Source organism: Theropithecus gelada, chromosome 10 (genome assembly GCF_003255815.1).
Source record: "Theropithecus gelada isolate Dixy chromosome 10, Tgel_1.0, whole genome shotgun sequence".
NCBI lineage: Eukaryota > Metazoa > Chordata > Mammalia > Primates > Cercopithecidae > Theropithecus > Theropithecus gelada.
In genome coordinates, this window is record NC_037678.1 from 92,646,720 (window position 1) to 92,658,697 (window position 11,978).

The 11,978-nt window shown below is 45.6% G+C and overlaps 1 protein-coding gene across 7 annotated transcripts in view; it reads left to right on the plus strand.

Annotated features, from left to right (window-relative positions):
* Window positions 1-8,207, plus strand: part of KIZ (kizuna centrosomal protein) — a 120,106-nt gene extending 111,899 nt beyond the window's left edge. For all 7 annotated transcript variants that reach the window (XM_025399729.1, XM_025399728.1, XM_025399730.1 and 4 more), the window contains 2 exons: window positions 5,859-5,902; window positions 8,068-8,207. In XM_025399729.1, the coding sequence (XP_025255514.1) occupies window positions 5,859-5,902; window positions 8,068-8,165 (142 nt within the window). In that variant the 3' untranslated portion in view covers window positions 8,166-8,207. The remainder of the gene's footprint in view (window positions 1-5,858; window positions 5,903-8,067) is intronic.
* The last annotated feature ends 3,771 nt before the right edge of the window (window positions 8,208-11,978 follow it).

The following is an 11,978-nucleotide window of genomic DNA, read 5'->3' on the forward strand; positions in this document are numbered from 1 at the left end:
GTGAGAGAGAGAGAGAGTGTGTGTGTGTGTGAGAGTGTGTGAGAGAGAGTGTGTGTGAATGTGTGTGTGTGTGGACACATACATTTTCAAAGGGAGACTGGTGATGACTGTGAATATGCCGTCTGCTCATGCATCTCCAGTTTCAGGAAGCAGGACCTGTGTGAACACACTTGCAGAGTCTCACTGGGGTTCTTTCCTGGCTGTTGTCTTGTCTGCTGATGGAAAGGTGTCTGGCTTCGGGCCCTGACCTTGATGAGAGCTCTTGGCACATGCTGGAGGCCTGGAACATCATCCGCCAATTCCACTGTCATCAGTTCTCAGCCAACCCCACAGTTGCCTTTTCAGCCCATTTCATGGTATTTATTCTGGTGTCAGTCTCCTCACTGGAGCATGAGCACCTCAAGGGCATCGAGCGAGTCTGTCTTGTTTGCTGCTGCAGCCGCAGCACAGAGTCCGATGCCTTGCTCTGTCCCTGCTCTTGGAAGGCCTGGCTAAGGCAGTTGCCCTGTCTCTTCCCATTTCAAGGGCACCCACTTGTCAGGTTCCTCGAGGAAGAAACTTCATGCATCTCAGGCCTGTCTTCTCTCCGTCTGTCCCCAAACCTCCCATTCCTCGGCCCCTGTGCGTGAGTACTCATCACCTCCACTTAGAACCCACGGCTGCACATCACCAAACTGAGCACATGCTTTTGTTGATCCACATGTGCTGACAGTGCAGTGGCACTGCTTACTGAAGTCTGCTTTCTGCAGGCTCTCACAGGATTGTCTGCAAACTTCTCAGAACACTTCCAGGAAGGCATTGCTGTCCCCATTCCACAGACAAGAAAACTGGTGCTTGAAGAGGTAGAGAACTTGCCCAGGATCACGAGTGAGCAGAGTCTGTCTGGCCCCAGAGCTGATTCTGTCTCAGCTTCTGAAAGCAGATCACATAGCCAGGCACATGCTGCGGCAGGGTTCTCCCTGCCCTACTGTTTTACTGGTGCTCAGGAGGCCCTGTGGGGCGGGTGTCTACAACGTGTGCATTTGTAGGAGTGTCCTGGGAAGAGCATTTTGTTCCACTTCTGCTCTGCTGCTGGCTCACTCTGTGTGTCTTAGGACACATCTCTCAACCTCTCTGGGCTCCACCGCTGTACAGTGAAGGCTCTGGATTGATAATCTGTGAATGCCGTGTTCTAATTGAATAGTGGGTTTCTTGGCCTTGGGTATTCCGTGTCTCATTTTTGTCTTTACTTGTTGGCTCCACAAAGCAAAACCTACTATTGTCAGTCATCCTTACTATCTAACTTTATATTGATGTTGACTGTGTAGACCAATTCTAGCTACATTAGCCTTTTGTTCATATAAAATGAACCACTGACACGTAATTGTTACTGTTTTCCATAGCACACTGTGTCATCCTGACTCCATGTGTAGAGTGTTCACTGTGTACCAGGGCTGCTCTCAGATAAAACCTGTTCTGTTGAAGTCCTGGCTGGCCCTAACTTCTTAAGTTTAACAAGGTTGAGAACAAAAGTGACGTTGATTAGCATTGGCCTAATCTGGTTTATCAATAGCAGGGGAATTTATAAGCAGTTACCAAAATGCATCCAAAATGAGATGGCTTAAGGGCTAGGTAGAGGGGGAGATGTGGTGAAGTCAGCACAGCAGAACGGCAAGTGAGCACCTCCCTAATGGGAATGGGGCATTCCTGGCACAGCTGGGAGAAAAAATGACCAAAGCTACTGGGAAATTCTGCAGAGATAATTGTCCCATTATTTTTTAATTAATTAAAACTAATTAATTAAATTTTTTTGAGACGGTGTCTCGCTCTGTCACCAGGCTAGAGTGCAGTGGCGCGATCTCAGCTCACGGCAACCTCTGCCTCCCAGGTTCAAGCGATTCTCCTGCCTCAGCCTCCTGAGTAGCTGGGATTACAGGCATGTACCACCATGCCTGGCTAATTTTTGTATTATTAGTAGAGACAGAGTTTCACCATGTTGACCAGGCCGATCTCGAACCCCTGACCTCAGACGATCACCCGCCTCAGCCTCCCAAAGTGCTGGGCTTACAGGCGTAAGCCACCACACCCAGCCAATTGTCCCATTCAAATGAGAAGAGTGGAACATGGTTATATTTTAGTTTACTCAGTTAATCATCTGCAGTGTCTTGCTGAAAATGGTTTATTTTGAAGTAGGACCTCCAGTCCAGTTGTAAACTTCTAGGGAAAAAATACCAAGTCTACCCTCCGCGGTTCCAAGAGTCGCCCTGAGCCGCGGTGCGGGGAAAGGCAGGCTCTCTGACCTGCAGCATGGGCCTCATGTGAGGCAATTCTTTACAGCAGTAATGGCCCTTGGGCCATGCCCAGGCCCCTGCCTGGGTCCATACAGCCCGCAAGCTAAGAGTGGTTTTCACATTTTAAATGGTTGGATGAAAATTAAAAGAATAATGTTTCATGACATGTGAAAGTTATATGAAATTCAAATCTCAGTGTCTATACATGAAGTTTAGTTGGAATACAGCCACATCTTTTAGTTTACAAATGTCCATGGCTGTTTTCATGCTACAAACACAATTGAGTAGTTGTGGCAGACCGTATGGCCCACAAAGCCTGAACTATTTACTCTCTGGTTCTTTACAGAAAACCTCTGCCTTACAAGATGAAAACTTTACTTCTACACTCTCAGCAAAGATTCAGCAGTTAGATTCCGAGCACATAAGACCACATGGTGACCGTATCCCATGGCCTACAACCTTGACTCTTTGATTTCTTTTACTTTCTGAAATGCAGTTTTGCAGTTTTGTTTTTCTTTAATCTACTCTAGTAGCCAAAGTAGTTGGCTCTGTCCAGCACACCATAGAAAGTTCTCAGGCTTCTCCATCAGCCTTGCCTTAGCTTTACATATTAGGCATGACCTAGAGAAAAAAAATGTTGACCCTAAGAATTCTGTATAATAAAAAATCAACTATGAATTGCAGGGTCACATTGACTTTCAGAGATTTTCCCAAAAGGAAAAATAATTGCCTCTTAGATATGAGAGTGAAGAACAAAACACTGAAAAGCACGCTCTGCCCGTCTCCGTGGGTAGACCATGCACCATGCACATTTAGCTCTGAAACATGTTTCCTGTGAGAAAACCAGTAACACAGACAATTAAGAACCATTACACAATTAATTCACATTTCACTGGGATGTTTACTGGCTCCCTGTGGCTTAAATGTTCTCAAAGCCACACTGTGTAACCACAGGACAAACAGAAAAAGCAAGTTCAAGTGGCCTCATAGAGACATGGCTTCAGGAAATCATTTTTTCCTAGAGTGCCACATGCAGAAGCGAGGTCCCTGAAATGCTCAGTGGGTCACCTCCGTGGTGGGACTGAGCGTTGCTGGCTGATTGCTTTTGATGAGTTAAGTGACAACTAACACACACGCGCATAGATGGTTCTCATGTTGTTTGTGTTTACAGCCTTGTGCATGACTTTTTCCTTTTTTTTCTTCCCCCCCTTTAGCTTTTCTGGGTTTTTATTTTTATTTTTTTCTTTGCCAGCAGGGAAGCCAAAGAAACTTAAACTTGATTCTGAAGTGCAATATTAAATAGAAATATGTAAATCAAGTATTATATAATTGAATATTGATCAAATGCCTTTAAGCAGGGCCCTATGCTTAGTGAGGTTCACTTGTTCATTCCAAGTGAACATACTAAACACCTGTTAAGTGCTGTGCACCACGTTACCCAGGTGAGCTGAAACAGGTATGGTCACTGCCCGCATGGAGCTTGCAGTTCAGAGGGGGAGGAGTGGCACATCTGTTCGCTGCACAAGTGGATGTGAAACAGCAACTTGACGAGGACTCAGTGGTGAAGATAGGGAGTCAGAAGTGGGAAGACTCCAGGAGGACAGCACGACACTCCTGGGGGATCCACCTTGGAGGCACTGCTTGAGATTTAGGTCTTTGTGCAGAAATCAGTGGAAAGGCATTGAAGAATTTTAAGCAAGGAAGTGGAGTGACCAGATTTGCATTTCAGAAAGCTCACTCTCATTGCCTAGTGGGAAATGGATTGTAGGGGACAAGATGAGTGTGTGTCACTAGTTAGGAAGTTGTTGCAGAGAAAGAAGCAAGAGCTGATAGTTTTATTGCTCAGTGTGCTGGCAGTGCCCAGGGAACTGGCGAGGACTGCAGGAAGTATTGTGGGGAGGTGGGGGAATTGGCAGGACCGAGGGCCAGACTGGGTGTGGAGGAAGGAGGAGTGGAGACTGGAGAGGGACTTGGGGGGACTAGTGGGTCGGGGGTACCATTTGCTGAGATGGAGCTGAGCTCACCTGCCACTGTGTCTTCAGTGGATACAGGCCTCAGCTCTGTGTCAGGGGCTCCCTGCTGCCACACCTTGTTCCTCAGTCCTGGCCTGTGAAGGCCTCTGCCTTTGGAGGTGCCTGGCTTCCTCTGTGGTCCTGCAGCTCCCCCGATTGCCTGCCACAGTGCCCTCGTCCTCCCAGCTGGCAAAGATTTCTCCTGTTCCCCCTGTGGCTCTTCTTATATGGACCGTGGCTGGCAAATTAGCCTCTTTCCACCCCTCCTAGCATTTTTATAATCCACCCTCTTCTGCAGCACCTAGCCCAGTGTCCTCAGATAGCGGGAGGTGGGGAAATAATAGACATCCCTGCGGTTGCATTTAGTGTGTGTGTGATGTGTGTGTCACTTTCTGTAAAACGGGTTCTTTCAGGCTCACCTCACTGGCAGGTCCCCACAATCCTGGCAGCTCCAGGACTGTCAGTCAGCTGCTGGCCTTTCCAGATGCTCGTAGGAGTCTTCCATGCTTCATGGAGAAATGGCTGTGAGTGCTACTCAGTCATGGCAATTAAAGAAACAGGCACTAAATTTAAAGGGAACACTGAAAGATAGCCTAGAAAACGATACATTAGCGAAGCATGTTGTTCTGAAAAAACAGTAAATTATAGCAAAAGGTCGATTTTTAAGCCAAAAGTCAACCAGACTTGGCCCAAAGGGAAGGAAAAGATATTTGCAGGGTTTCCTTTGTCAGAAGAGCAAGGCCCTGGCCTTGAGAAGGGCAGTGGTGGTACGTGGGGTAGGGCAAAGCGTCAAACTATGCACCAAGAATGGTTTCTCTACCAACATCTCCTGTGACCATTCAGGCAATTCTTAAAAAATCTCAGCATCATAAAACATTCGAGTGCTGCTCCCTGGGGAGACTTTTAAATTCATTAAAATTGCAAAAACTCCTGAAAAGGCACACAGAGAAATCATATCCTGTGGAGCCAGTTTTCTTGCCATATTGGCCTCAGTCGAGAAGTCACTCGGTCCTGGATGCCATGAACACTAGCATTTGTATGACACTTGCAGTGCCCTCTACCAGGTGTTTGTGTTGAACTCCTTCCTTAGGCTGTTAGTATTGCTGCCACTGGTTTGACTCAGTATTTTAACTTCCTTACCAACATCCTGAATTCCCTACTGTCAGTGTTTCATTTTTAGCTTGCCTGAAAGCACTAAAGCTTCATGCATCAGTGTCTTCCAGAAGACTGTTGAGGGAAACCGGTCCTCTGCCTCAGGGGCCCATGCGATCATCCTCCCCCAAGAACACGTGGCCCTACACAGGCACAGCTCAGCAGCGCGGGGTGGGCCATGCAGACCTGCTGAGGGGACACACCCAGGACGGGAGCAATGCTGTTGAGTAGCGACCCTCCCAGCAAGGCCACGCTGCATCCCGATATTTTCCCTTTACTTTTAAACTCTGGGAAGTAAGTGTAAAGTTCTAGCCTCCAGTGAATCAAAGTGCTCCTTCTCTAATGCATTCATTATGAAAATACTAGTTTCATTGTCTTTTTTTTTTTTTTTTTCCAGAACTTAGACTGTTTCTTTATTTTGCAGGCATGAAAACAGAAAGAAACCCATGATCAAGTTAAAATCTAATGGTAAGAGAGATAATCGGACAACAGATTTTCTTTTTGTGTTTTAACCAAAAAACTCTGTGACATGCATTTGTTGTTTACGCCCTCATGTGAGTCCTGAAGCGGGCATGCTCACAGGGACTGCCATTGCAGTTCTCCCTGGGGTGGAGCCTGAGGGCTTCTGGAGGCTCCGTTCTTCACAGACAGGACCACACAGGTGCCATGGACCTCAGGGGCAGAGCATTGTAATTTGCAAGTATGAATTTGCAGGGCATCCTGGCCTCCAGGTCTAATTAATTATCGGCACCATGTATTTTACCAATAAAATGTTTCTTGACTCTCCCCATCCTCGGAAGCACCCATTGCTCATGACTGGACAGGCTCTTGGAGTAACTCTAACTGGTTTCCTCATACCGAGTTCCTCCCAGCTCTTGACTGTCCTTCACCTGGCCACCAGCCTCCAGACCCTGGCTTCCCCCTACCTTCCTGTGTAAGGACTGCCGATGCCTCCCCGTGCCTGCAGTGTAGTCTGAGCTTTCTCCATTCCTGGGAGGCCTCAGCTCTGCTCTCCAGCTTATTCCTCCCAAGGTCCCCTGTTTGGGTCAAGCCACAGTCAGCTTTTTTCAGCTGTACCACACCTATGCCTCTGTACCTTTGCCCGTGTTGTTCCTTCTCTAGGGAGTTCCTTTTCCTTCTCCTCAGCCCAGTGAGCTCCTATTCATCCTTCAACCCCCAGCTCACAGGAAAAATCTAGCCTGCCTTCTACCCTAACACCGTGGCATATCCCCTGCCCAGCTTGGGCTCTCTCAGCTCCTGTCTTCTTAAACTGCTTATACCTTAAATTAAAGGTATAATTTGATTAATAGTTTTACTGCCAATAACAAAAATACCTACTATTTATTTAGCACCCACTTTGCTAACGCAGCGTGGAAACTAATTCAGAGCGGCTGTAGAACCTAGGCCTAGGAATCTGCATTTTTAGCAAGCACCCCAGTGTGAATCACTCTTCTAGAAGGACAGCTACCTACTGTGGGGGAGACAAGTACCCAGGGGGTTGTGATGGAGAGTACAGGCTTGAGTCAGATGACTTGGGTAGGACTCCCAGCTTGGCTACTCACAGGCAGTGATTGTGGCCAATTTCTTAACCCCCTCAGCGCCCATTTGTTTGCTCAGTGAAATGGAAACATTAATACTTACCTTGCCAGACTGGTGTGAGGATGAGATCGGGTCGCATATGAGAAGTCAGCACAGAGCTGGCAGGTGTTGCCATGCGGGTGTCCGCAGAGTTAGGGGATTGTTGATGCGGTAGACGCGGTGCACTCCACCACCACATCCTGCCAGACCACCCACACTTCACCTCAGCTCCAATTCACAACGCCCACAGCTTCCTGCACCAAGCAGCTGTGTCTCTCTGCCTGAGGGCTTTCTCTGGCTGCAGGAGCATGCTCAGCCCTCACAAGGCAGCCCAGAGTACCACGGAGTTGATGCCCTGGGTTGAGAGCACCCCTCAACCAACAGAGTCAAGTTGGTGGATCAGTAACCCCGCTCCCTTGCTCTTCACTGGGACAACCTTGGGGAGAGTTCTGCAGTCTCTCAGGGGGCCCCAGCAGGCTGAGCCCTGCCTGTCCACTCACTGCCAGGCACCCACTCATCATCATACCCTTCATTGGCTTCCTGTCTTCCTTGTTATACTGTCTCCATGGTTCCTGGGTTCTCCTCTCAAGTAAACGATGTGAACCAAAGCCCTGTCTCAGGCTAACCATCTCTGCTTATTCCTCTGTCACGTCTTTCCCTTCTCCTCTCTACTCTTATAAAGAAGAATGGGAGATAACAGTGGAGGGACAGCTGAGGTGGGGCAGCATCAGGCTGATACAGCACACCAGGGAACCCTGCTTCCATGTAACCCTGACTTTAAATCCCTATCCTGTAATAAAGAGTTGGGCACAACAGAAGGGAAAAGGAAGTATTCTGCAAATTGTTTTCCATAACAGTGCATAGGACACACTTTGTGTAATTTGTGCAGTGTGACATGCATTTGGGTGTGTCTGGTCAGGTACATCACGTGGTGTCCCTGTTAGGCATTTTGCAGACCGACACTCTGCTTAACCAGTCCTTCCATGCTCTGCTGTTTTGTAAGCTCTTAACCAGAGTGCAGAAATGTTAAATGACTGTCTGGTTTTATTTTCCAGCCCTCTGGGATGAGTCTGACGACAGTAACTCAGAAATTGAGGCTGCTTTACGCCCTAGAAACCATAACACTGATGATTCTGATGATTTTTATGACTAACATGCTGTGACATCTGTTGTAAATAAAGTCTTTAAACAAACTGAAACCCTGTGTTCATATGTGATGTCCAAAATGAATATGTTCTTTTAAGTTTTCTAATTGTTTCATAGGAAAACTTAGGACTACATTGCTATTCAAGTGAAATTTTATGACATAAATATGAACTTGCATATTCATTTTTAAGTGTCATCATGAAGCAAAGTGATAAATGCAATGCCCATCAAAATTCAAAGTAGTTTCTATGTTACGAATTAGCCAACTGATCTTAAATTCATGTGGAATTCAAGAGACCCAGAATAGCCAAAACAATCTTGAAAAAGAAATACAGTTGGGAGGCTGAGGCTGGTGGATCACTTGAGGTCAGGAGTTCGAGACCAGCCTGGCCAACATGGTGAAACCCCATCTCTACTAAAAATAGAAAAATTAGCCAGGTATGGTGGCATGCACCTGTAATCCCAGGTGCTTAGGAGGCTGAGGCAGGAGAATCGCCTGAACCTGGGAGGCAAAGGTTGCAATGAGCCGAGATCACGCAACTACACTCCATCTTGGGTGACAGAGCAAGACTCCGTCTCAAAAAAAAAAAAAAAAAGGCCGGGCGCGGTGGCTCAAGCCTGTAATCCCAGCACTTTGGGAGGCCGAGGCGGGTGGATCACGAGGTCAGGAGATCGAGACCATCCTGGCTAACGCGGTGAAACCCCGTCTCTACTAAAAATACAAAAACTAGCCGGGCGTGGTGGCGGGCGCCTGTAGTCCCAGCTACTCGGAGGCTGAGGCGGGAGAATGGCGTGAACCCGGGAGGCGGAGCTTGCAGTGAGCCGAGATCGCGCCACTGCACTCCAGCCTGGGTGACACAGCGAGACTCCGTCTCAAAAAAAAAAAAAAAACCGTTGGATTTCTCACATTTCCTTATTTCAAAACTTACTGAAAAGCTACAGTAATTGAGATACTGTGGTACTAGATAAACAGAAATCAATGGAATATTGACTGTTGATTCATATGTATCTAGAATTGAGAATACAAAAACAAACTCACATTTAGGTAAATTAATTTTTGACAAGGGTGACAATTTGTGCTACTCAATGGGGTAAAGAATAGTCTTTTCAACAAATGATGCTGGGACAAATGGATAGCCACATGCAAAAGAATGATCTTGGATCCCTACCTCACACTATGTACAAAAATTAACCAAAATGGATCAAGAACCTAAATATAAGAGCTAAAACTATAAAACTGTTAGAAGTAAACATAGGTGGCCAGGCACGGTGGCTTATGCCTGTAATCCCAGCACTTTAGGAGACTGAGGCAGGCAGATCGCCTGAGGTCAGGAATTCAAGACCAGCCTGGCCAACATGGTGAAACCCCGTCTCTACTAAAAATACAAAAATTAGCCAGGCATGGTGGCAGGCACCTATAATTCCAGCTACTTGAGAGGTTGAGGCAGGAGAATCGGTTGAACCTGAGAGACGAAGGTTGTAGTGAGCCAAGATCACACCATTGCACTCCAACCTGGGTGACAAGAACAAGACTTGGTCTCAAAAAAAAAAAAAAAGAAGTAAACGTGTAAATTTATCTAACCTTGGATTAGGCAACAGTTTCTTAGATATGACCGCAAAGGCTTAGATGTGGTTGCAAAAGATACTATCAAAGTTAAGGCCAGGTGCAGTGGCTCATGCCTGTAATCCTGGCACTTTGGGTGGTCAAGGTGGGTGGATCATTTGAGGTCAGGAGTTTGAGACCAGCCTGGCCAACATGGTGAAACCCCATCTCCACTAAAAATACAAAAAGCCGGGCATGGTGGCACATACCTCTAGTCCCAGCAACTCGGGAAGCTGAGGCAGGAGAATCGCTTGAACCCAGGAGGTGGAGGTTGCAGTGAGCCAAGAGAGCGCCACTGCACTCCGGCCTGGGTGACAGAGTGAGACTCCATTTCAAAAAAAAAAAAAAAAAGTAAGTGAAAAAACAATCTATGGAATGAGAAAATATTTGCAAATTATACATCTAAAAATGGACTTGTATCCAGAAATACATAAATAACTCTTATGACTCAATAATAAAAAGACAACCCAATTTCTAAAATGGGCAAAGGATCTGAATAGATATTTCTCCAAAGAAGATACACAAGTGGCCAATAAGATGCGTGGCATCATTGGTCTTCAAGGAAGTGCAAATCAAAACTACAGTGAGGTACCCCTTCATGCCCTCTAGCGTGACTGGAATCAAAAAGGCAGGTAACAAGTGATGAAGAGGTGGAGAAATCGCTGGCAGGGATGTGAAATGGTGCAGCAACTTTGATAAACACTCTGGTAGTTCCTGAAAAGGTTAAACATAGAGGGATTATTACCTAATGATTCTACTCCAAGAGAAATGAAAACATATCTACACAAAAACTTGTACAGGAATGTGTACAGAAGAATTATTCGTAAGAGCCAAAGAGTGGAAACAACCCAAATGTCCATCACTTACAAATGGATAAACAGAATATCCATAGAATAGAATATCATTCATCAATAAAAAGGCATGGAGTACTAATCCATGCTACAACATGGGTGAACCTTGAAAACATTATTCTAAGTGAAAGAAGTCACTCACAAAAGACCACATAATGTCAGATTCATTTCTATGCAGTGTCTAGGGTAGGAAAATCCATCGACAGATGAGTGGTTGCCTAGGCCTGGGGTCGGGAGAGGAGTGACTGCTGATAGGAGGAGTTTTGGGAGGGATAATGAAAATGTCCTAAAATTCATTGTGCTGATGACTGTATAATTCTGTGGATACACCGAAAACCATTGAATTGTACACTTTAAATAGGTGAATTATATGCTATGTAAATTACATGTCAATACTGTTTAGAAAAAGGAAATTGGTAATTCATACATCTTGGGGTCTAGTGACTCGAGTGACTACAGGCAACTCTTGGTGCAACACTTTCTTTTAAATGGTCACTTTAGTCAATGTCAGAAGTTAATTGTGCAACTCAGGAGCCTGGGGGTCATGGTGGGTCATGTGACTACTCTGGCTTCCTTTGGGCCCTCAGAATCTCTGAAACTGAAATGATTTTTAAAGCATTGTGTTTCGTTTTTAAATCACCTCCTGCTTGTCACTCACCCTGCTCAAGAACTTGGGAGTTGTCTTTGATTCACTCCTTTATTCTTCCTTCTCTTCACTCAAATTACCAAGGCCCTTCCTGTCTCTTCCCTGCCATCATCGCCATCTGCATCTGAGCCTTCACACCTGAGTTTCTGCAGCAGCTGTCTTGATATTGCCCTTGGCAACTAAGAAAAATCCTGCCATGAGTTTCCTTTTTCTTTCTTCTTAAAAAGGTATAATTTGTGTATTATTAATTTGCTAATAAAACAGCTGCTATTTATTGAGCACCCTATTATGTCCCAGACACTTTGCTTGCTTAGCATAGAAACCCAGAGCTGATGCAGAGACTAGGAATCTGCATTTTTAGCAGGCACCCCTGTGGGAATCACTCTTCTAGAAAGACAACTATCTACTGTGGGGAAATAAATTCAACTCTGAAATCCGTGTTTTTATCCATCTGATGGGAGGCAAGGAATGTTGGCTGTTTGGTTTTTCTGTTTTGTTTTGTTTTTTTTCTTTTTCTTTTCTATTTTTTTCTTTTTTGCATTATGTTGTTCTGGCTTAGTTGTTCTAATAAGAAAATATTTCATTCTTTGGTTTTTAAAACTTTTAAGCTTTATACTCCAGCATTGTTTTTCTATATTCTCTCTTCCCTATCCACCATTATTAAATAATGGGAGTTGAGTCTAATGGTAAATCTGCACATAAATAAGGGGGTACATTATG